The sequence below is a fragment of the Aspergillus aculeatus genome, assembly GCF_001890905.1.
Source record: "Aspergillus aculeatus ATCC 16872 unplaced genomic scaffold ASPACscaffold_13, whole genome shotgun sequence".
In the NCBI taxonomy this organism is placed as follows: Eukaryota; Fungi; Ascomycota; class Eurotiomycetes; order Eurotiales; family Aspergillaceae; genus Aspergillus; species Aspergillus aculeatus.
Window position 1 is genome coordinate 407,453 of NW_017962988.1, and position 19,636 is coordinate 427,088.

The window sequence follows — 19,636 nt, forward strand, 5'->3', positions numbered from 1 at the left end:
GAAGGTAGTGTTGAACCTCCTCACGGTCATCGATAGCTATATAATTTGCCTACAGACCTCTGACTCATGAAGGCTAAAAGACCAAGATCTCCGTCTGGGCCCTTGTCAAACACGGATCGCCTCGGGACAACCACGCATCACTAAAGGCTTTAAGCTCGGAACACACACCATTATCACCATGTACCCCTTCGATGGTACGTATATTGATGCTTCCAATGGCAGTTGATTCGACCCAAGCACCATTCGGGCAAGGACAAGAAGGATCATAAGGATACTTCAAAGACCTCTGCCCACTCGTCCAAGAAGCACCACCATGAATCTGAGAAGGCACAAGCCCACCACGGCTACTGCAGTACCACCCACGAGGAGCACCCACCCCATCACACCGCGGAAGATTGGAAGGACCACGACCCGGCCCTCCGGATTCCCTACTCCTCAACTGACTACGAATCGGAGGCGGTCTGTGCCCTCTCAGCTGCGAAGCTGGTGATTTCGCCGAACTTCTGCTGGGAGGACGCCTTGTGGGCGGGCTGCTCGCGGCATCTGACCGGCTGGAGCAACGTGAAGACGCGGGTGGGGCTAGGGACGACTAAGCGACTCTGTTCGGTGGTCCTAGACACCGGCTCCCCGTTTAGCATCATGAGGCCCGATCATGCACGCGAAATCCCCGGGGCCAAAATCTGTCCCTGCGAGTCGCCATTCATGCTGCACGGCTGGGACCAGGAAGACGTCCAGCATGAAGTGACCGAGTACGTGGTCTTCCACATGTTCATCCCCGAGCATCTGGGCCGGCCAAACGAGGACCGGCGCTGGGCGCGCATCGTCGTCCGGGCCTTTTGTGTCCCCGGGACGTCGGACACCTTGTCTCTCGTGGTCGGCTCCTCCCTCATGGCCCAGGAAGGGATTACCCTCGATCTCAAGAATGGTGTCGGAGTGGTGAGCCCGGGGGATCTCGAGTTCCGTCTGGATATGGGTTATAATCCCGAGGCGCCGAATCGTAATGTCGAGTGAGTTCGTTCGTATCTACATGGATGCATACAGAGACTCGAGTACCTACCCAAATACAACACGTTGTTTATTCTCAGATTTACTATACTTTATTCGTATCTTCACTCTCTGTTTTCAACCGATGCCTCTACCGGATGCTGAAATCCACCCATATATACGTGTCTAACATATGCATACTTACAGCAACAGACCCATTTACATCGCCACCCCTCACAACCGCGCCACCTTAGCAACCTGCATTTGTTCCTCGCCCTGCGCCTCCTCCAACCACTCCACGATCGTCTCGACCAACCCATCAATCTCATCTTCTGTATTTCCCGCATGAAGACACACGCGCACGCGCTCCTGGCCCTCCGGGACGGTGGGCGGCAAGATGGCGCGCACGACGTACCCGCGGGCCTGGCACGCAGCCGCCAGCCGGCGGGGCAGGGCACAGCGCAGCGAGAAGATCGGGGACCCTGGGTGATGGTCGAGGGTGAACAGCGTCGCGTCCACCGGCTGGATCGCACTTAATCGCTCCCGGAGATACCGGATCCGCTGGTGCAGCGTTTCTTGCAACTATGTCGCGTCAGCTTACATGTCTCAATCTCTCTCTCTTCTCTTTTCCCCACAGATTAGGGGGACTACTCACCTCGACCGTCTCCCCGCCCTCCAACAACTCATACGCCGTGCGGATCGCCGCGAGGAACGGAAATCCCAGCGCGGTCGTATAAATCAGACTCCGCGCATAATTGATGAGGTATTCCCTCGTATCAGGGTCACAGAGCACGACCGCTACTCATTACACTAATGTTAGCAAGCGTTCGATCTCCCCCCCCGGGCATCCCCCATGACCTCGATCAAGAGGAAAACATACCACCATGACACCCCAAAGCCTTCCCAAACGTATGCACCCTCACGTACATGCGCCCCTCCAACCCCAACCCCTGCACGACCCCCGCGCCTTTCGGCCCACACACCCCCGTCGCATGCGCCTCATCCACGACCCAATACCCATTCCCGCGCGGCAGCAACGCATCCACCACGGCCACAAACTCCGTCAACGGCGCCACATCCCCATCCATACTGTACACGGACTCCACCACCACAAACACATTCCTGGAACCGTCCTGCAGCGTTGGGTCCACCTGGATCTGCGCGCTGAGCACCGCGTGCAGACTCTGCGGGTTGCTGTGCCGGAACGCCAGGGTTTGCGAGGCGCGGGACCGCCGCATGCCCTCGTGGGCGCTGGCGTGGATGGCTTCGTCGTACAGGATCAGGTCGTTGGGCTGCGGGAGCGTGGAGAGCACCCCCCAGTTGGCGTCGAAGCCGCTGTTGAAGAGGAGGGCGGAGTCGCTGTTGTGGAAGCGCGCGAGTTGGGTTTCTAAGGCTTCCGTGTAGGCGGAGTTGCCGTCGAGGAGGCGCGAGCCGCCGCTGGCGAGCGGGTGGGTGGGTGGGAGGGTGGTTAGGTGGTGTAGGTAGCGGCGTCGGTAGAGGGGGTTGGTGGAGAGAGAGAGGAAGTCGTTCGAGGAGAAGTCGGTGGCATTGTCGGCGGGGAGGGTCAGTTTGCGGAGGGTGTTGTTGCGGGCGCGTTGGTGCAGGGTTTGGCGGAGCGTTTGGCGGAGGGAAGATTGGGATGTGGATTTGGGTGTGTGTGAGGGGGAGGGGGAGGGGGAGGGTAATGGTGATGGAGAAGGTGAAGTTGAGGGGGGCATGATGGGCATGATGATGGATGAGGGTTTACGGGAGGTCTGTACAGTACAGTAGGCTACGATGTACATGTACCTCCTACAACCTGGGGATGGGGGGGGCTATATGAGTCTCGATTCTTTTTAGTCCACTCATGTGTAATGCCATTTGTCTGTTCTGGATCGGTAGTTCAGAAATTAGTTCGAGGCCAAGCAATAATCAGCTCAATCTCGGAAATGCTGGGAGGGGTGGGAGATGGGTGGAGTAAAGCAATCAATTTTATCGTTAGTTACTCCGTGATTATCCAGGTGAACTAACTAGGGTTACCGTTCGCCGGCTTAGAGGCTAGTAGGCCGCCTACAATAGGACTCGTAATGGGGCAGGGTAGGGCAGGGCAGGGGGCCTAAGAACAAGAGTCATCGTTCTGCCTATTTGTCAGATTCAACCTTGCCCAGAGCGATTGAATTAGATAGAATACGACCAGAAACCCCCCAGCAAATCCCTCTTGCAAATGGAAAATGTTGACTGTTGACTGTTCACTGTTGAGAGCCGGCTCCACTCCACCGAGCCTTTCCAAACTGCCTTGCCGGCTTTTAGTTTCAGTTTTCATCCTCGGTTCGGAGCTTCTTTTTTCGTCATTGTTCCATTTCTTATCGTTCCTGATTGTCTCTTCGCCCGCTTTTCTTCCCCACTTCCGTTTCCGCCCACCGGAAGAGACAGACTCTCGACCTTGGCCCTTTCAAGATAATAGCTACAACTTACAAGTGCTGTGAACTTGCAGCTGAGCTGAGGATTGTGATGAGGGCATAGAGAAATTCTCCATCGAGTTTGCAATTGAATCGCACACACCCCAAGAAAAAAAATGCCAGCCGCCGCGCTCTGGCGCTCTCTGCGCGCCCACCAGGTCTACGGCGCCAACACCGATGTTGGCAAGACCATCGTCTCGACGCTCCTGTGCAATGCCCTGCAGCATCACGGACCGGTGGGCTTCCTCAAGCCCGTCTCTACAGGGCCATTGAATGAAGCTGATGATCGGTACGGTGCTCCCATTCAATACACCCAAGCACACTACTAACGAATCCAAACGCAGCCACATCCAACGCTACGCCCCGCACACGCAGACCAAATGCCTCTACCAATTCGCCGACCCGGTCAGCCCGCACCTCGCCGCCCACAAGACGGGCACCGTGCCCAGCGACCCCGAACTCCTCGCCGCCATCCACCACACCCTCAGCACATGGTCGTCGCAAACCGCCACCAAGCACGCCCTCGTCGAGACCGCCGGCGGGGTGCACTCCCCGGGCCCCAACGGCACCTCGCAGGCGGACCTCTACCGCCCGCTCCGGCTGCCCATCATCCTGATCGCCGACTCCCGACTGGGGGGTATTTCGGCCTCCATCTCCGCTTACGAATCCCTCCTCCTGCGCGGGTACGACGTGCACTCCGTGCTGCTGTTCCGGGACGACTACTACCAGAACCACAACTACCTACAGGAGTACTTCGCCAAGAAGGCCATCCCGCTCGTCGCGGTGCCGGCGCCGCCGGCGCGGCCGGATCCGCGGGATGGGGAGGCTGTGAGTCAAGATGAGGAAGCGATGGGACGGTACTATGAGCGTACGGTACGGGAGGGCCGGTTGGGCGCGGTGGTCGAGGCGCTGGAGCGGAAGCATATGGAGCGCTGGGAGCGGTTGGAGGAGATGGCGCGCAAGGCCGAGGAGACGATCTGGTATCCGTTTACGCAGCATCAGGGGGTGACGGCCAAGGATATCGCGGTCATTGATTCGGCGTATGGGGATTATTTTCAGACTTATCGGGCGGCAAAGGTCGAGAATACCGGCGATCAGGGCGGGGGGAGTGCACTACGCTCGACGTTCGATGGGTCCGCCTCGTGGTGGACGCAGGGGTTGGGCCATGGGAACCCCGATCTCGCCCTGTCGGCCGCGTATGCAGCCGGCCGATATGGGCATGTCATGCTCCCGGGGAATATCCACGAGCCGGCGCTGGCGCTGGCGGAGACGGTGCTCCAGAGCCAGGAGAATCCCCGGCTCAAGCGGGTGTTCTACACGGATAATGGCAGTACGGGGATGGAGGTGGCGGTCAAGATGGGCCTGCGGGCGGCGTGCGCCCGGTACGGGTGGGATGCAAGCGCAGAACCCATCCGGATCCTGGGGCTGAAGGGCAGCTATCATGGGGATACGATCGGGGTCATGGATTGCTCGGAGCCCTCGACGTACAACAAGAAGGTGGAGTGGTATCGGGGCCGCGGCCATTGGTTTGATTTCCCCCTGGTGGGGATGAAGGATGGGGTGTGGAAGATCAGCATGCCGGAGACGGCGCTGGGAGATGAGCTGCAGTTTGGATCGCTGTCGGAGGTATTTGACCTGGAGCAGAGAGTGGACTCCGAGGCGGGCCAGCGGTATCGGGAGTATATTCACGAGACCATCCAACGGTTAGTGCAGCAGGAGGGAATCAAGTTTGGCGCGCTGATGATGGAGCCGATCATTTTGGGTGCGGGCGGAATGTTGTTTTGGTGAGTTTTATCTTCTCCATTCTTGTTCGTTTTTTTTTGTCTTTTGTTAGGGGTTGTGGCTGACTTAGGGCAATAGTGACCCCCTGTTCCAGCGGTGTCTGGCGGACGTGGTGCGCCAACACCCAGAGCTGTTTGCCCCTGGGCAGAGCTCCCCGCCTGCCGGAGCGAATGAGTGGTCGGGCCTACCTATCATCTTCGACGAGGTCTTCACCGGGCTGTACCGATTAGGGCGGCGGTCGGCCGCCTCTTTCCTGCAGGTGCACCCCGACATCTCCGTCAACGCCAAGCTGCTCACCGGCGGCCTCGTGCCGCTGTGCACTACGCTGGCCAGCGAGCCGATCTTCCGGGCGTTTTTGAGCGACGACAAGACCGATGCACTGCTGCATGGCCACAGTTACACGGCGCACGCGGTGGGCTGCCAGGTGGCGGTAGATTCGCTGCAGACGATGATGCGGATGGAGCGCGAGGGGGCCTGGCAGGAGTACCAGCACGATTGGACGGTGGCTAGCAGCGGCGGTGCTACTACTGCTGCTGCTGCTGCCCCTGCGGGGGCGCCTACGACGGGACCTTCGGTCTGGAGCGTCTGGTCCCACGACCTCGTGCGGGATCTGTCGCGGGCGGCCTCGGTTGAGGGGGTGTTTGCACTGGGCACGGTGCTCAGCATCGCTCTCAAGGATCAGCACGGCGGCGGCTACACCTCCCGGGCGGCGCAGGGGCTGCAGCAGCGCTTAGCCGCGGGGTCGGAGCAGTTCGCGGTGCATTCGCGGGTGCTCGGGAATGTGCTGTATTTGATGTCCAGCGTGACGTCCAAGCCGGAGTCGCTTCGGGCAATTGAGGAAGTATTGCGGGGGGGATTGCTGTAGGTGGTCGCCTTGTAGGTGGGGGAAGAGAGTTCTCCGGGGGAGGATTCTGCCGAGCCTTTGAGGAAGTGTACATACAAGGTAAAAGAAGTGTATATAGCCGGCTATCAGTTCGAGTAATAGAATTCTACTGTACTTTCACCTCTGTGTTCCATAAGTCTATTCAATTGATCACAGAAAATCAAATAATTGTTTTCATTTACTTGTATTCGTTCTGTTGTCCATTTCGAATTAACCTGCTTGCGTGGCTGTAGCTGATGACTCAGCGTCTGAGTAATCCATCTTCACCGGGAGGGCTGCCCGCTTATCCACCAATCAACGAACAGGCAAATGCGGTGTTTATTTTGTGTTGATTCAACCTGATTGACATCACTTTCCCTCACTTTCCCCATAGTGTGGCGGGTACCTGACCAACCAAATAGACTAATCGAAATGACAATCGGGACTTGTCTCAATCCGCGGGTCTCCTTTGGTCCGAGAAGCCCAGAAGAGTGGAGCATGGCTGTCTGGGTGTCGGAGGAGTCTGGCCTGGTGGTGAGTTGGATCTGCAAGTCCCGTTGAAGTCAATTGCACACTGCATGGGGAGGGGTTGAACCCCCAGCGGTTGGGGTCAACACGACCGGTGAGGTTGTTGCCTGTAGCCCACAGCCTGCCCCTCTCGCCCCTCTCCAGCCCGAGGTTGTGTGAAGCTTGTCCAGCACTGAGTGACTGGCCAGTCCAGTCCGTGTTCGGGGGGGGGGGGGGGGTTGCTACTTGCTAGACAACTAGCCCAGTCATTATCGTAGATAGACTCGAGGACAGTACCCTGCCCTAGTCACCACGCAACTCCGAACCCCGGTCTAGTTTGTCCATCCCCCCCCTCTTTCTTCCTGCACCTCCTCCCACACCACCCTTTTCTTTTCTCTTCTTCTCAGTTTCGACCTTTCTTTCGTAAAAAAAAAATACGAACACATTGAGAATGATCTCGCTACGACAATTCGTACCGCGGACCGCGTTCCGCCGCGCCTACGGCACAGTGCAGTCGACCTCGCCCAGTGCGGCGGCGCTGGCGAGTCGAGTGCCGGCGGTGCTGCGAGAGGCGACGGATGCCACGACGCCGCGCACCAACTGGACCAAGGAGGAAATCCAGCAGATCTACGATACCCCGTTGAACCAGTTGACCTATGCTGCGGTGCGTACCACCACACTGCAGTCAATGAGCACAATTCACCACAACCCCCCCCCCTGAACTGCCTACTAACGCAGCAAGAAATAGTCCCTCGTCCACCGCAAATTCCACGACCCCTCGGCCATCCAAATGTGCACGCTCATGAACATCAAAACCGGCGGCTGCAGCGAAGACTGCAGCTACTGCGCCCAGTCCACGCGGCACAACACCGGCCTGAAAGCCACGAAGATGTCCCCGGTCGACGAGGTCCTGGCGGCCGCCCGCACGGCCAAAGCCAACGGATCCACACGGTTCTGCATGGGCGCGGCGTGGCGCGACATGCGGGGCCGCAAGACCTCGCTGAAGAACATCAAGTCGATGGTCAGCGGCGTGCGCGAGATGGGGATGGAGGTGTGCGTGACGCTGGGGATGATCGACGAGGCCCAGGCCAAGGAATTGAAGGATGCCGGGCTGACGGCCTACAACCACAACCTCGACACCTCGCGCGAGTTCTACCCGTCCATCATCACGACGCGGTCGTATGATGAGCGGCTGCGCACGTTGGCGAATGTGCGCGACGCGGGCATTAATGTGTGCAGTGGCGGGATCTTGGGGTTGGGGGAGAAGGATGAGGACCGCGTGGGGTTGATCTTTACGGTGGCGAATCTGCCGAAGCACCCTGAGAGTTTTCCGGTGAATGCGCTGGTGCCGATTCCGGGGACGCCCTTGGGGGATCGCAAGATGATTCCGTTTGATCGGTTGTTGCGGACGGTCGCCACGGCGAGAGTCGTGCTGCCCGCGACGATTGTGCGGTTGGCGGCCGGGCGGATCTCGTTGAGTGAGGAGCAGCAGGTGGCGTGTTTCCAGGCCGGCGCGAATGCCGTGTTTACTGGGGAGAAGATGTTGACTACCGATTGCAATGGCTGGGATGAGGATCGCGAGATGATGGATCGCTGGGGGTATTATCCTATGAAGAGCTTTGAGAGGGAGGGGTTGGAGGCTGAGGTGGCTGGGAAGAAGGAGGAGGCCGAGCAGGCGGCTGTCTTGGAGGAGAAGGTGAGGGAGGTGTCTGCGCAGGTCGCGACCAGCTTGTGATTTGGGTTTGTTGTTAGTGTTTAGATTTCGAAATGGCATTTATGATTCGTATGGTCTGCATTGTGGTGGTTTGGTTGGTCTGGATTGGATTTTGTGTTCGCATATTTGGCTTGGTTCATTCGCTGTAATCAGGTTGATCTAGTAGAGTGAGACAGAGCATGAATTCATCATGCATTCCTCCAAGATACAAGGCATTATCTTCACCGGATATCAAACTACGCCCTCTCCGTCTCGAAATCCTTCTGCACCCGCGCCGCAAACTCATCGTCCACCAGCACCTGACACGCGACCACCGCCATCCCCGCCGCGCACGCCATCCCCCGCTGATACGCCTCGAGCGAGCCCGCGCCCTTGGTGAATCCGGGCGTGTGGTTGACCCCGTCGGTGGGGATGGTGAAGATGCCATGGAAGCCGGGCACGGCGTACGACACGTTACCTGGTCTGGTGAGTACACTCCCAAGCAATGAAGACCAACCGGAAATAAATACGCACCCTGATCCGTCGACGCCCCGGTAATCGCACTCTTCTGCCCCGTATTATCGAACAAGGTGAGATGACCCATCGCCCGCATGACGGCGACGTAGCTCTCGCAGATCGGGTTATTAGTCTTGAGATCCGCATACGACGGGCCCCTACCAACTCGAACATCAGCATACCCCTCAACTCAACTCACTCTCAAAAACAACAGGACATACCACTCAAACGCCACCTCGCACCCCGTGGCCACCGCCGCCGCCTCAAAGCACTTGACCACCCGCTCCGACAGCCCCTTCAACGACTTCACCGTGGGCGACCGGATGTAGTAATCCACGGACGCGCTGCGCGGGATGACATTCGGCCGCTCCCCGCCGTTCACAATCACCCCGTGCACCCGCTGCGTGGGCAGGATCTGCTGCCGCAGCAGCGAGACATTCACATACGCCGCCACCACCGCGTCCAGCGCGTTGACCCCCTCCCACGGCGCCGCCGCCGCGTGCGCCGGCTTCCCCGTGAACGTCACCCGCAGCTTGTCGTTGGCCAGGTACCCGCCCGGCAGCACGGTGGCCAGCGTCAGCAGCTGCGGGTTCTGCGGCGCCATCGGCACCGGGTGCACCATCAGGCACGCGTGCACCCCCTTGTACGCGCCCCGCTCCAGGAGCTGGATCTTGCCGCCCCCGGATTCCTCGGCCGGCGTGCCGAGGAGTTTCACGGTGAAGTCGGCGGCGGCGGTTGATGATGATGCGGTGGCTTCAGGCCGCATGGCGTGGCAGGTGGCTAGGAAGGCGGCGATGGAGCTCGTCGCGATCAGGTTGTGGCCGCACGCGTGGCCGATGCCGGGTAGGGCGTCGTATTCGGCGTTGAAGGCGACGACGCGCCCGCGCGACGGGTCGCCGTGCGTGTAGGTAATCTCAAAAGCGGTGGCAATGTCGTAGGCGGAGCGCTGGATGGTGAAGGTGAACTCCGTGGTGGTGGAGAGGGTGTCGAAGAGGGTGCAGATGGCGTCGTGGGCTTGGTGTTCCTCGTACGCTAATTCGGGGTTGGACCAGATCTGGTGACTGGGTTAGCTCGAGTGGTTGATGAAGGTTCATGTCTGTGATCAATCTCTGGCGGCTTTCATGTCACGTAGGTGATCGATTGGGAAGGCTACCTTTTGGTTGATGTTCTGTAGTTGGGTGTCATAGTTGCGCAGGGCTTCTTGGACGCTTGCGATGAAGCGTTCTTGGGCGGTTTGAACAGTCATCTTGGGTGATTTGGCAGTTGAATCCTGCCTCCTCGTGAGGATAAGACATGATGGACGCTATTTTATATCTGTGCGACTCAGACCGTCAAAATCTCCCCCCTCTGGTGATGCGGAGATGCGGAGATGCTCGCCGCAGTTCATGCCCGGCTTATCAGGCATTCCATTCCACCCGCTTATCGATCGGCTGCATTGCCGAAGCGGAGTGGGCTCCGCTTGCCGACTTATTGGTTGAATGGCACTGACAGTCACCTGACCACTGCCGACCCAGCCAATCGCGTTGTCTGCCTCGGCACTTTGCGCGGCCCGGCTGTTCCTCCGGAGTGGCTGCCTTTTGGACAATATCGCGACGACGAGATCATCGGCACTCTTCCCCTCACCTTGCAGTCTTCCTATCGCTTAGCATTGGCTTATCTGCGTGGCAGCATCGCTTACAGCCTGTCAGTTATCACATTGATCGAATATACATGACCCTGACAGACCCCCACTCGATACAACGCCCTCGCATGCAAATGACCAAGTGGAGCGCTGCCGAACTCCAGCAGCACTATCGGGATGCATAAGCTCGGCAAGAAGACTCGCTCCAGGACCGGTGAGGATCCACTCGGATACCCTGTCAGGAATAATCTTGGAATGATACACCGATCGACTGACGTTACGCAGGCTGTCGCACGTGTCGAATCCGCAAGGTCAAGTGCGACGAGGAGAAATTGGCCGTCCCTGGCCAGCCTGAACCGCAATGCCGGCGTTGCACCGCCGCCCGCATCCTGTGCGAGTGGAAGGGCGGCCCTATCCCCCGGTCTACTGCCAGGAGAAATGTTCCCGCATCCACGACCAAGGGAGTGGAACAGAAGACGGAGGGGAATGCGGGTAGCCCGGCCCATAGTACGACCACACGAAAGAGCCCCCCCGTAACAACAACGACGACGACGACGCCGCCGCCCCCTCAGTCTTCCAGGATTCTCACCCTATCGTCCCCCGGGGGCAAAAGCAGGACCGTGCAAGCGGCCAACTCACTTGTACTGACCGGCTTCGACCGCTCGTGCATCGCCTACCTCCAAGATTCCGCGCTGGTTGTACTTCTTGGCAAACACTGGCCGTGGTCCGCCATGTCGTACGCCTACCACAAGATCGCGGTCCGGGAGCCCATGGTAATGAGTATGTTGTTGGCGAGCACGGCGAGCGAGATCCGTCGCGCCCAGCTCTACGATAGTGACCAGCCGCGGGACGCGGTCGAGACGGTGGCGGATCTGGGGGGTCGCATGCATTACGGGCGGGCGCTGGCCGGTCTGCGGGAGGCACTGCGGCCGGAGGTTGAGAAGTCGTCGGAGCAGCTGGAGGCCATCTTCATCACTTTGTGGCTGATGATCGACTACGAGAACCGCTTCGGGAGCGGCACCGCGGCCATCAATGTGCACATCCGGGGAATTGAGAGTTTGCTTTTCAACCATGTCGTTCCGTTGCTGAAGCCTGCGTCATCAGCACCCGCGCTTGTTGCAGAAAGTGGAAGGGCAGGTGCCGGCGCCTTGCCCTGGGGGGACGCAACGAACACCGCTGAAGATAGCACCCAGAGGACGACCATAATGCCGACGAATAGTTTGCCTGGGCTGGCGACCAGCAAACTCCGTCACACCGCGGTACCACTCTTCCTGCTGTGGACGCTGTACTTCTTCACTCCCGGGGCCCTCTTCTGCGGGCCTGCGGCCGCGCGACTCGACGCCGACCTATTCCGGTTCTTCATCCAGGACGAAGCCGAACAAAGAGGCCTGAGCCTGGCGGAGCTCTACCGCATCGGCCGCCAATCGCCCCGCCGCTTCTGGGGCGACTCGTACCCGACAACAGCCCAGCTGGACGACATCGAGAACCAGCCGGCGTTGATCCTCTACCACCGAAGCCATGTCATGCAGTTCAAGATCACCGAACTCTGGCGCCAAGGCCAGCAGACGTCGGAGGTATCGTATCGTCGCCTCGTCGACGAACTCACCCTGATCCTGGAGGTATGCATGCGCCTCATAGACTTCCATCTCAGACATGCTAACTCCCCCCACAAGGAAAACGACAGCATCCTCACCACCGCCCTTACCGCGCCAGCCTGCGACACCGCCAGCCGGCGCGTCCTGGAAACCATCTTCTGGGCGACCATCACCTTCTACGGCACGATCGTGTACTTCCACCTCTGCTTCAAGGACACCGTCCCGCCGACGTCGACCACCACCACCCAACAACACACCGCACAGCTACCCCCCCTGGAAACCGCGGTCAACCAGGTATTATCTCTCTCGCTCAAACTCCACCGCAGCCGACCCCACCTGATGGTTCGGATCATCTGGCCGCTGTTCATCGCGGGGATTGCGACGCCGGACCGCATCTACCAGGATTGGGTATCGATCCGGCTGCAGGAGCTAGGCCGGTACGGGCTGAACTACAGTCGCGTGAGTCGGCGGTTCGACGAGATTGTGATCCAGGGATGTGACCCGTTCGTTTCGATCTCTGCTTCTTCCGCTGATGTTGATGCTTCTGCCCATACGGCAGAGGGGATGCTGGATGTGGAGGATCTGGGGCCAGGGCTGGGGCTGGGGCTGCCGATGCGGATTGGTTGAGTACTACGGCCGTACGAAGGGAGTCAGTCGCATTGACGGCCCCCTAAACCAGGTCCAGCCCGGTCGCTGGGCTTCCATGTTTCGGTCGAACAAGAAATAGACACGGGGCTTGAGGCAGGCATGCGACATGCTGTGGCTTCAGGGAATGATTCTAGAAGCTAGTACTTTTTTTTGGTATGCTGTGTTCTTGCTTGGCGGTGATGCAGGATCTGGGTCATGATACATATTTTGCTTGTTTACTTTTACTAATAGAAACCAGAGATCCCGTCGCTGGGCTGGGGTTCATCACCAAGGATGATGCGTGCGGGGCACGCTGAAGAGAGGCGAGGCTGTACGCCCAGCAATTACACTGAACCTTACACAAGAGCGGGGGGAGTACAACACACGTTACTTCATAGCAGGAATCGCTACCGGAAACGGAAACGCAAACGCCAACGCCAACCCCCAAGACCAAATCCAAGACCAAAACCACCATATTCCAGAAAACACGCCAGCCAACCGCACCCCAAAACACCAGGACACCACCCTTACCCACCCCAAGCCCGTGAGGCCAACCGATATCTAGAATACCTGCACGCATTCTTGGCGACAGACTCGGCGGCACCACAAATAACACACAAAAAAAAACCCCCCGGATAGTCGGCAAGGAAGCAAGCACATCATACCAACACACACACAGCGAAGAGATTCAACTAGGATTATGCTTCAACGAGGCCTGACAGATCGGACACCGATATCGATGCTGCTCGACCCACAGGACCAAGCACGCGGCATGGAAGACATGGTCACAGCGATTCAGCACCACCACCTCATCCTGTTGGGGATGCGGTTGCGGCGGCTGTTTTTCAGTGGGTGCATGCTGCTGCTGCTGCTGCTGCTGCTGCTGCTCCGCGTCTAGCTCCGTGGAGCAAGAAGACGAGGAAAGCGATAGCGGCACCGACCCGCGGCGCCAATCGCCCAATCCGGATTCCATTCCTAATCCCCGTTCGAGATCGGAGTCTACTGCGCTGGTCGGTGCCAGCACTCCGCTGCCGCTGTGGTAGCATCGCTGGGGAATCCATGCGGGTTTTGGCTGTGTTGGTGGGAGGTTGGTGGTGGTGGTGGTGGTGGTGGGAAACTTCTCGTTTTCGTCTACTTTGAGACGCTCGAGACAGATGGCACTAGCAGGGCATAATATTAGCATAATAGCATAACTTTTGCGCAATTCCGAGGACGGGGTGGCAAATCGCGATAATCCACGGAGATAGGCGATGCGATGGGTCCTGATATCCAAGAAATGAGATAGATAAGGGAGGGAGGAAATCCTCGCCAAGGGATTCCGCCAAGAATCTCCGCCAAGAAGGGACTCTTGGCTTGCCTCTCTCTCTCTCTTTCTCATTGAATCCTCCGAATGCGCGGGGTGGGGGGGAGACAACCGATGACATAAGCAGCAACCCAAAGCGAAAAGCATACGAAATCAGACAGGGAAAGGAGGGCACTGCACAGGGAAAGACGACCCAGCCAAGCCAGGCCAAGAAAAGAACCCCAAAACAACCAAAGTTTCTGGACCCCGCCGGATGCGGAAACCCAATAAGACAGAAGTGGAAAAACGTACCAGGATTCCTGGGCATAATGCCAGGTCTCGTTGGTGCCCGAATGGGTTTGTTCTTCGAGCCAGCGTTCCACGCTGATGGGCAGCTGTTGCATTGAGGGACTGCCAGTCAGCGCTTGGAGGGCGCTGTCCCGCCGGAGGGGGTCGGAGGGGGTCGCGGTGGAGGATGTGCCGCCGGCCGCGGCGGCGGTGGCGGCGCGACGTCGGCGACGGTGCCATGTTAGAGCTCTTGCGTTGTTGCCATATTGTTAGTGATATTGCTGTTGATGCCGTTGATACTGGTGAAGAGTGTTTGATCGTGTTGGGGGTCTGTAGGATCTGGTGAGGTCACTGTTCGGTGACCCTCCCCTCCCCTCCCTCATCTCAACTTAGAGCAAAACCAAGAAGTCAGGAAACATCCCAAGACCACCCCAAGATCTTGGCGCCATGACACTCAGTATGTGGTACGCCGGAAAACGAGATAAGGGCTTGGCGGCTTTCCTTGAGAGGCTCTTTCCTTTGGGGTAAGGTAGGGCTGGAGGGGGGTGGGGGGGGGATGTGGGTGGGCGGAGACCAAAATGACGAATCTCTCGCGAATGAGCGCTCCTCCACCCACCCAACCGACACAAACAGCTTCGGGAAAGGGAAGCAGACAACAGAGAGAGAAACTTACATGGGCAGAAAGCTAACGACGATGAACAAAGCCGCGGCTCCGATGATCACGCCGACGATTTCGCCACTGGGGGGGGGAGGGCCGTGCTCCGTCATCGGCAATGATAGTTGATAAAATTGATTGATATAAGTATGATTATGCGAATCGAAATATGATCAGGGAATCGATGGAGACCACGTGAAACTGCGATGCGTGAGAGGTATGATGTATAAACGTATTTCTACATAAAAGTTGATGTAAGGATTAGTAGTCAGACAGACACGCAGGGCGTTCAGCCGTGGCAAGTAGCAAGCATAAGATAAGTTCGAAAGAGCTAATGCAGTATGTAGTAGAGAGCAGAGAGCAGAAAAGTAAGAGAACGAAAAAAAAAAAATAATAACACAAAAATTTCGGACCAGCCGACCGGGGAGAGAACACTTTAAAGTGTGTCCCCCTATTTGTTCTGAGTACCAGTCAGTGTTGCTTTGTTGTTTCAACTCGACCTCTCCCTTCTTTCGCCGGACGGCATCACGCAGGAAGGGACCGAAGGAAAACGGGAACCCCAACACGAGGACAGACTAAAGTGAAACTGTACTGTACGATGCGATGCATCTTCCCGCCAAGGGCTGGGCCGGGCTGGGCCTCCTTCTGCTCTTTCTCCGCGCTGCGGAACCGGCTTGGTAGTGAACCAGCGGGTACACACCCTGGCTCAGCTAATCACATCCCCATATCCAGCCCATGCAGTCACACTTCCACTTCCTTCCCCAGACTTGAAACCATGGATGCAAGCACAATTGTCTGCGTCATGGTTGCAGCGGCGAATCCTCTCACTGGATCGTAGGGGTTCTTGGCCGAGTCTGGGCATGACAGTCTCCCCAATTGCCTCCCTATTGCCCCCATTTCATCAACTGTCTCAGTAATGGGCTTATCGCCGAAGCGAGGTATGTCGAGCGCTGGTGAATGGAGGTAGTCGGAGATGATAGAGTTATATAAGGCTGTGTTCCCATCGTTCCTCGGTTCTAGGACATATTCCAAATCGATCGGATGCCAGATCTAGCTAGAACTTTTTATTCAGCGAAGACATCTAGACTATTGATGATTACATGGTTTAGAGTACACTGCCATCATCTATGACATCTTCCAGATAGATTAGATTACTTGCTTTCTTTTATCTTTTGATTATCAATCTTCGACCTATGAACCACCTGACTCGGTTCTCGACTGGAAGATGAAATCCAAATCTAACAACAACAGCAACAACAACACCCCCGGCACGCGTCTGTCTCAACCGGCGCACTCGTTACCCTGGGAGACCATCCTCCAGGAACTGCACGTGAACCCGGACCAGGGGCTTTCCAGTGCGGAGGCGGGAGCGCGGTTGCAGCAGGATGGGCCGAATGAGCTGGAGGATGACGAGGGGGTCTCGTTGTTGACGATCGTGATTCGGCAGGTGGCGAATGCGATGATGCTGGTGCGTTGATCCCCTGGTTATCTACACCGTTTCTTGAAAGACAAGAAGCTAACACCCGTCAAGGTCCTCATCATCGCCATGGCCGTCAGCTTCGGCATCCAATCCTGGATCGAAGGCGGAGTGATCGCGGCGGTGATCGGGCTGAACATCGTCGTGGGCGTGTACCAGGACTTCGCGGCGGAGAAGACGATGGGGTCGCTACGGTCGCTGAGCTCGCCGACGGGCACCGTCACCCGCGACGGCAAGACCAAGACGGTGCCGGCCAAGGAGCTGGTCGTGGGCGATGTCGTGGAGTTGAAGGTCGGCGATACCGTGCCGGCCGATGTTCGGTGAGTTTGCCTTTGCCCTTACTCTCCCAGAATTCAAACTGACCGCGCAACAGTCTCATCGAAACCATGAACCTCGAAACCGACGAAGCCCTGCTAACCGGCGAATCCCTCCCCATCGCCAAAACCCCGCACGACACGTATGCGGTAGAAACCGGGCCCGGCGACCGCCTCAACATCGCCTACAGCTCGACGACGATCACGCGGGGCCGCGGGCGCGGCATCATCACCAGCACCGGCATGGCCACCGAGATCGGCCTCATCGCCGCCGCCCTGCACGCCTCCAACCAGTCCACCCGCTACAAGCGCCGCACCCCGCGCACCAACCCGGAGGACAACACCCCCAAGAAGCGCGAGAAGGTCATCAACCCCCTCGCCAATCTCTGCCTCTCGACCAGCGCCTACGTCCTCAATTTTCTCGGGCTGAATACCGGGACGCCCCTGCAGCGGAAACTCTCGGCGCTGGCGCTGGTGCTCTTTGGGATCGCGGTGGTGTTTGCGCTGGTGGTGATGGGGGCGAATGGCATGCGGAATGATCGCGAGGTCATTATCTATGCGGTTGCCACGGGGCTGGCGATGATCCCGGCGTGTCTGGTGGTGGTGTTGACGATTACCATGGCGGCGGGGACGCGGTCGATGGTGAGTCGCAACGTGGTGGTGCGGCGGTTGGAGAGTCTTGAGATGTTGGGGGCGGTGCAGGATGTTTGTTCGGATAAGACGGGGACGTTGACGCAGGGGAAGATGGTCGTGAAGAGGGCCTGGGTGGCGGGTGTCGGGGGGTTGGTGGTCGTGGGTGAGGGCGGTGATGTCCTCGATCCGGGGAATGGGGACGGGGTGAGGTTGGTCTCTGGGCAGGAGGTCGAGGCAGGAGGGGAGAAGGAGAAGGGAGCGAATCCAGAAAGTGACGCTCAACCCTGGGAAGCGCGCAGGGAAGGCTTGTTGAATGCCCACGGGTCGGGCACCCTGTTGCAGCAGTACCTCGATGTCGCGGCCATGGCCAACCTGGCCCACGTGCATTACTCGGATGAGTCGAATGAGTGGCAGGCTCGTGGCGAGCCCACGGATATCGCTATCCAGGTCTTCGCGATGCGCTTTCAGTGGGGCAGGGAGCGGTGGACGGGCGGCCGGAACCCGGTCTGGACGCAGAAGGCCGAGTATCCCTTCGATTCGACCGTCAAGAAGATGTCGGTGATCTTCGAGAATACTGAGACCTCGGCCCAGATGGTGTTCACCAAGGGTGCAGTGGAGCGGGTGCTGGAGGCGTGTACGCAGGCTGTCTGGTCCGCAGGCGCAGACGCCACTCCGCTGGACGAGGAGAAGAGGCAGGAGATTCTCCAGAAGATGGAGGATCTCGCGAAAGAAGGTCTGCGTGTGCTCGCGCTGGCCTGTCGGCCGATTGAGCCCCGCGACGAGACGCCCGCGCGCGAGGAGGTGGAGAAAGATCTCACCTTCTGCGGGCTGATCGGGCTGTATGATCCGCCACGGCCGGAGACGGCGGGGGCGATCGAGGAGTGTCGACGCGCGGGGATCACGGTGCACATGGTGACGGGCGACCACCCGGGCACGGCGCGGGCCATCGCGGCGCAAGTCGGGATTATCCCGCGAGACATGGCCAGCGTCGCGCAGGACGTCGCCGACGCGATGGTTATGACGGCCAGCCAGTTCGACCGACTGAGCGACGAGCAGATCGACGAGCTCCCGACCTTACCGCTGGTCATCGCCCGCTGCGCGCCCACCACCAAGGTGCGCATGATCGATGCCCTGCACCGACGCGGCCGGTACGCCGCCATGACCGGCGACGGGGTCAACGACTCGCCCTCCCTCAAGCGGGCGGACGTGGGCATCGCCATGGGCCAGTCCGGCTCCGACGTCGCCAAGGACGCTTCGGAACTGGTCCTGACTGATGACAACTTCGCCTCGATCATCAATGGCATCGAGGAAGGCCGCCGCATCTTCGACAACATTCAGAAGTTCGTCCTCCACCTTCTCGCCGAGAACGTCGGCCTCGCCCTGACCCTGCTCATCGGGCTGGCCTTCAAGGACGAGAACGGCCAGTCCGTCTTCCCCATCGCGCCCGTGGAGATCCTCTGGATCATCATGGTCACTTCTGGCCTGCCGGACATGGGACTGGGGATGGAAGTGGCGGCTCCGGACATCATGGATCGACCACCTCAAAGTGTACGTTAGCCCTTACTTCTCGAAAAGAAAGTCCTCAACTAACCACCCCCTCAATAGAAACAAGGCATTTTCACCTGGGAAGTGATAATCGACACCCTAGTCTACGGCGTGTGGATGGCAGCCCTCTCCCTCTCGGCCTTCTCGCTGGTGCTCTTCGCCTGGGGCGACGGCAACCTCGCGACGGGGTGCAACAGCGACTACACCTCGGCCTGCGACACGGTCTATCGCGCACGCGCCACCACCTTCGTGTGCATGACCTGGTTCGCCCTGTTCCTGGCGTGGGAAATGGTCGACCTCCGCCGGAGTTTCTTCAGCCTGCCGATTACCGGTGCCGAAGATCAGTCTAGCACCAGAACGTTCGTGTCCCGACTGAGAGGCTGGCTCGCCTCCCTCCGCCGCAACCGCTTCCTCTTCACGGGCATCATGATCGGGTTCGTGACCACCTTCCCGATCCTGTACATCCCCGTCATCAACGACGTGGTCTTCAAGCACATCGGGATCTCCTGGGAGTGGGGGGTGGTGTTTGTCGAGGCGGGGCTGTTTTTTGTGGGTGCGGAGGGGTGGAAATGGGCCAAGCGGGTGTATTTCCGGCGGGTGGCACATAAATTGCGGCAGGATGGAAAGGGTGGTCGTGGGAGGCTGATGGAGAGGGAGGAGAAGAGGGATTTTAGTCGGTATACCACGATGAGTCGCGAGGAGGGCGGCGGGGTCATGCAGAAGGAGGTGTCGATGGTTTAGATCTCGTTTTCTTTGTGGCTGGAGGTGGTGAGAAAATTACGGGGGGATAGATTCTCTGATAGATTGTGCATAGTTT

General features: G+C 58.6%; 8 protein-coding genes across 8 annotated transcripts; 5 read left to right on the plus strand and 3 right to left on the minus strand.

Annotated features, from left to right (window-relative positions):
* Window positions 1–178: 178 nt before the first annotated feature.
* On the plus strand, window positions 179–1,011 carry ASPACDRAFT_62525 (uncharacterized protein; the record flags this gene model as incomplete). Its single annotated transcript, XM_020203795.1, has 2 exons — window positions 179–194; window positions 335–1,011. 2 exons carry the CDS (start codon window positions 179–181, stop codon window positions 1,009–1,011), a joined length of 693 nt encoding a protein of 230 aa, XP_020053857.1.
* A 44-nt stretch (window positions 1,012–1,055) lies between these two features.
* On the minus strand, window positions 1,056–2,702 carry ASPACDRAFT_1872820 (aminotransferase class I/II-fold pyridoxal phosphate-dependent enzyme; the record flags this gene model as incomplete). The annotated part of the gene is made up of 3 exons (XM_020198007.1): window positions 1,056–1,566; window positions 1,640–1,782; window positions 1,865–2,702. 3 exons carry the CDS (start codon window positions 2,700–2,702, stop codon window positions 1,219–1,221), a joined length of 1,329 nt encoding a protein of 442 aa, XP_020053858.1. The 3' UTR covers window positions 1,056–1,218.
* Window positions 2,703–3,307: 605 nt separating this feature from the next.
* On the plus strand, window positions 3,308–6,177 carry bioDA (adenosylmethionine-8-amino-7-oxononanoate aminotransferase). Its single transcript, XM_020198560.1, has 3 exons — window positions 3,308–3,711; window positions 3,767–5,206; window positions 5,283–6,177. Exons 1-3 carry the CDS (start codon window positions 3,539–3,541, stop codon window positions 6,067–6,069), a joined length of 2,400 nt encoding a protein of 799 aa, XP_020053859.1. The 5' UTR covers window positions 3,308–3,538; the 3' UTR covers window positions 6,070–6,177.
* A 788-nt stretch (window positions 6,178–6,965) lies between these two features.
* ASPACDRAFT_80397 (biotin synthase) lies at window positions 6,966–8,374 on the plus strand. Its single transcript, XM_020205642.1, has 2 exons — window positions 6,966–7,237; window positions 7,322–8,374. The coding sequence occupies exons 1-2, from the start codon at window positions 7,025–7,027 to the stop codon at window positions 8,306–8,308; spliced, it is 1,200 nt and encodes a 399-aa protein (XP_020053860.1). The 5' UTR covers window positions 6,966–7,024; the 3' UTR covers window positions 8,309–8,374.
* Window positions 8,375–8,523: 149 nt separating this feature from the next.
* ASPACDRAFT_45615 (M20 family metallopeptidase) lies at window positions 8,524–10,028 on the minus strand (the record flags this gene model as incomplete). Its single annotated transcript, XM_020201636.1, has 4 exons — window positions 8,524–8,744; window positions 8,801–8,940; window positions 9,004–9,836; window positions 9,936–10,028. 4 exons carry the CDS (start codon window positions 10,026–10,028, stop codon window positions 8,524–8,526), a joined length of 1,287 nt encoding a protein of 428 aa, XP_020053861.1.
* Window positions 10,029–10,405: 377 nt separating this feature from the next.
* Window positions 10,406–13,039, plus strand: ASPACDRAFT_1890146 (uncharacterized protein). Its single transcript, XM_020198561.1, has 3 exons — window positions 10,406–10,617; window positions 10,689–12,022; window positions 12,077–13,039. Exons 1-3 carry the CDS (start codon window positions 10,581–10,583, stop codon window positions 12,623–12,625), a joined length of 1,920 nt encoding a protein of 639 aa, XP_020053862.1. The 5' UTR covers window positions 10,406–10,580; the 3' UTR covers window positions 12,626–13,039.
* Window positions 13,040–13,313: 274 nt separating this feature from the next.
* On the minus strand, window positions 13,314–14,963 carry ASPACDRAFT_45617 (uncharacterized protein; the record flags this gene model as incomplete). Its single annotated transcript, XM_020201637.1, has 3 exons — window positions 13,314–13,785; window positions 14,220–14,444; window positions 14,869–14,963. The coding sequence occupies 3 exons, from the start codon at window positions 14,961–14,963 to the stop codon at window positions 13,314–13,316; spliced, it is 792 nt and encodes a 263-aa protein (XP_020053863.1).
* A 1,112-nt stretch (window positions 14,964–16,075) lies between these two features.
* ASPACDRAFT_32419 (uncharacterized protein) lies at window positions 16,076–19,560 on the plus strand (the record flags this gene model as incomplete). The annotated part of the gene is made up of 4 exons (XM_020199878.1): window positions 16,076–16,318; window positions 16,382–16,647; window positions 16,701–18,822; window positions 18,880–19,560. The coding sequence occupies 4 exons, from the start codon at window positions 16,076–16,078 to the stop codon at window positions 19,558–19,560; spliced, it is 3,312 nt and encodes a 1,103-aa protein (XP_020053864.1).
* Window positions 19,561–19,636: the final 76 nt, after the last annotated feature.

Excerpts from the sequence above, each read along its gene's own strand:
- bioDA (XM_020198560.1), top strand. The coding sequence starts at position 3,539 with ATGCCAGCCGCCGCGCTCTGGCGCTCTCTGCGCGCCCACCAGGTCTAC. Across the intron at positions 3,712-3,766 it reads TTGAATGAAGCTGATGATCG|CCACATCCAACGCTACGCCC; the intron begins GTACGGTGCTCC and ends ATCCAAACGCAG. Across the intron at positions 5,207-5,282 it reads GCGGGCGGAATGTTGTTTTG|TGACCCCCTGTTCCAGCGGT; the intron begins GTGAGTTTTATC and ends TTAGGGCAATAG.
- ASPACDRAFT_80397 (XM_020205642.1), top strand. The coding sequence starts at position 7,025 with ATGATCTCGCTACGACAATTCGTACCGCGGACCGCGTTCCGCCGCGCC. Across the intron at positions 7,238-7,321 it reads ACCAGTTGACCTATGCTGCG|TCCCTCGTCCACCGCAAATT; the intron begins GTGCGTACCACC and ends AGCAAGAAATAG.
- ASPACDRAFT_1890146 (XM_020198561.1), top strand. The coding sequence starts at position 10,581 with ATGCATAAGCTCGGCAAGAAGACTCGCTCCAGGACCG. Across the intron at positions 10,618-10,688 it reads GAAGACTCGCTCCAGGACCG|GCTGTCGCACGTGTCGAATC; the intron begins GTGAGGATCCAC and ends GACGTTACGCAG. Across the intron at positions 12,023-12,076 it reads AACTCACCCTGATCCTGGAG|GAAAACGACAGCATCCTCAC; the intron begins GTATGCATGCGC and ends TCCCCCCACAAG.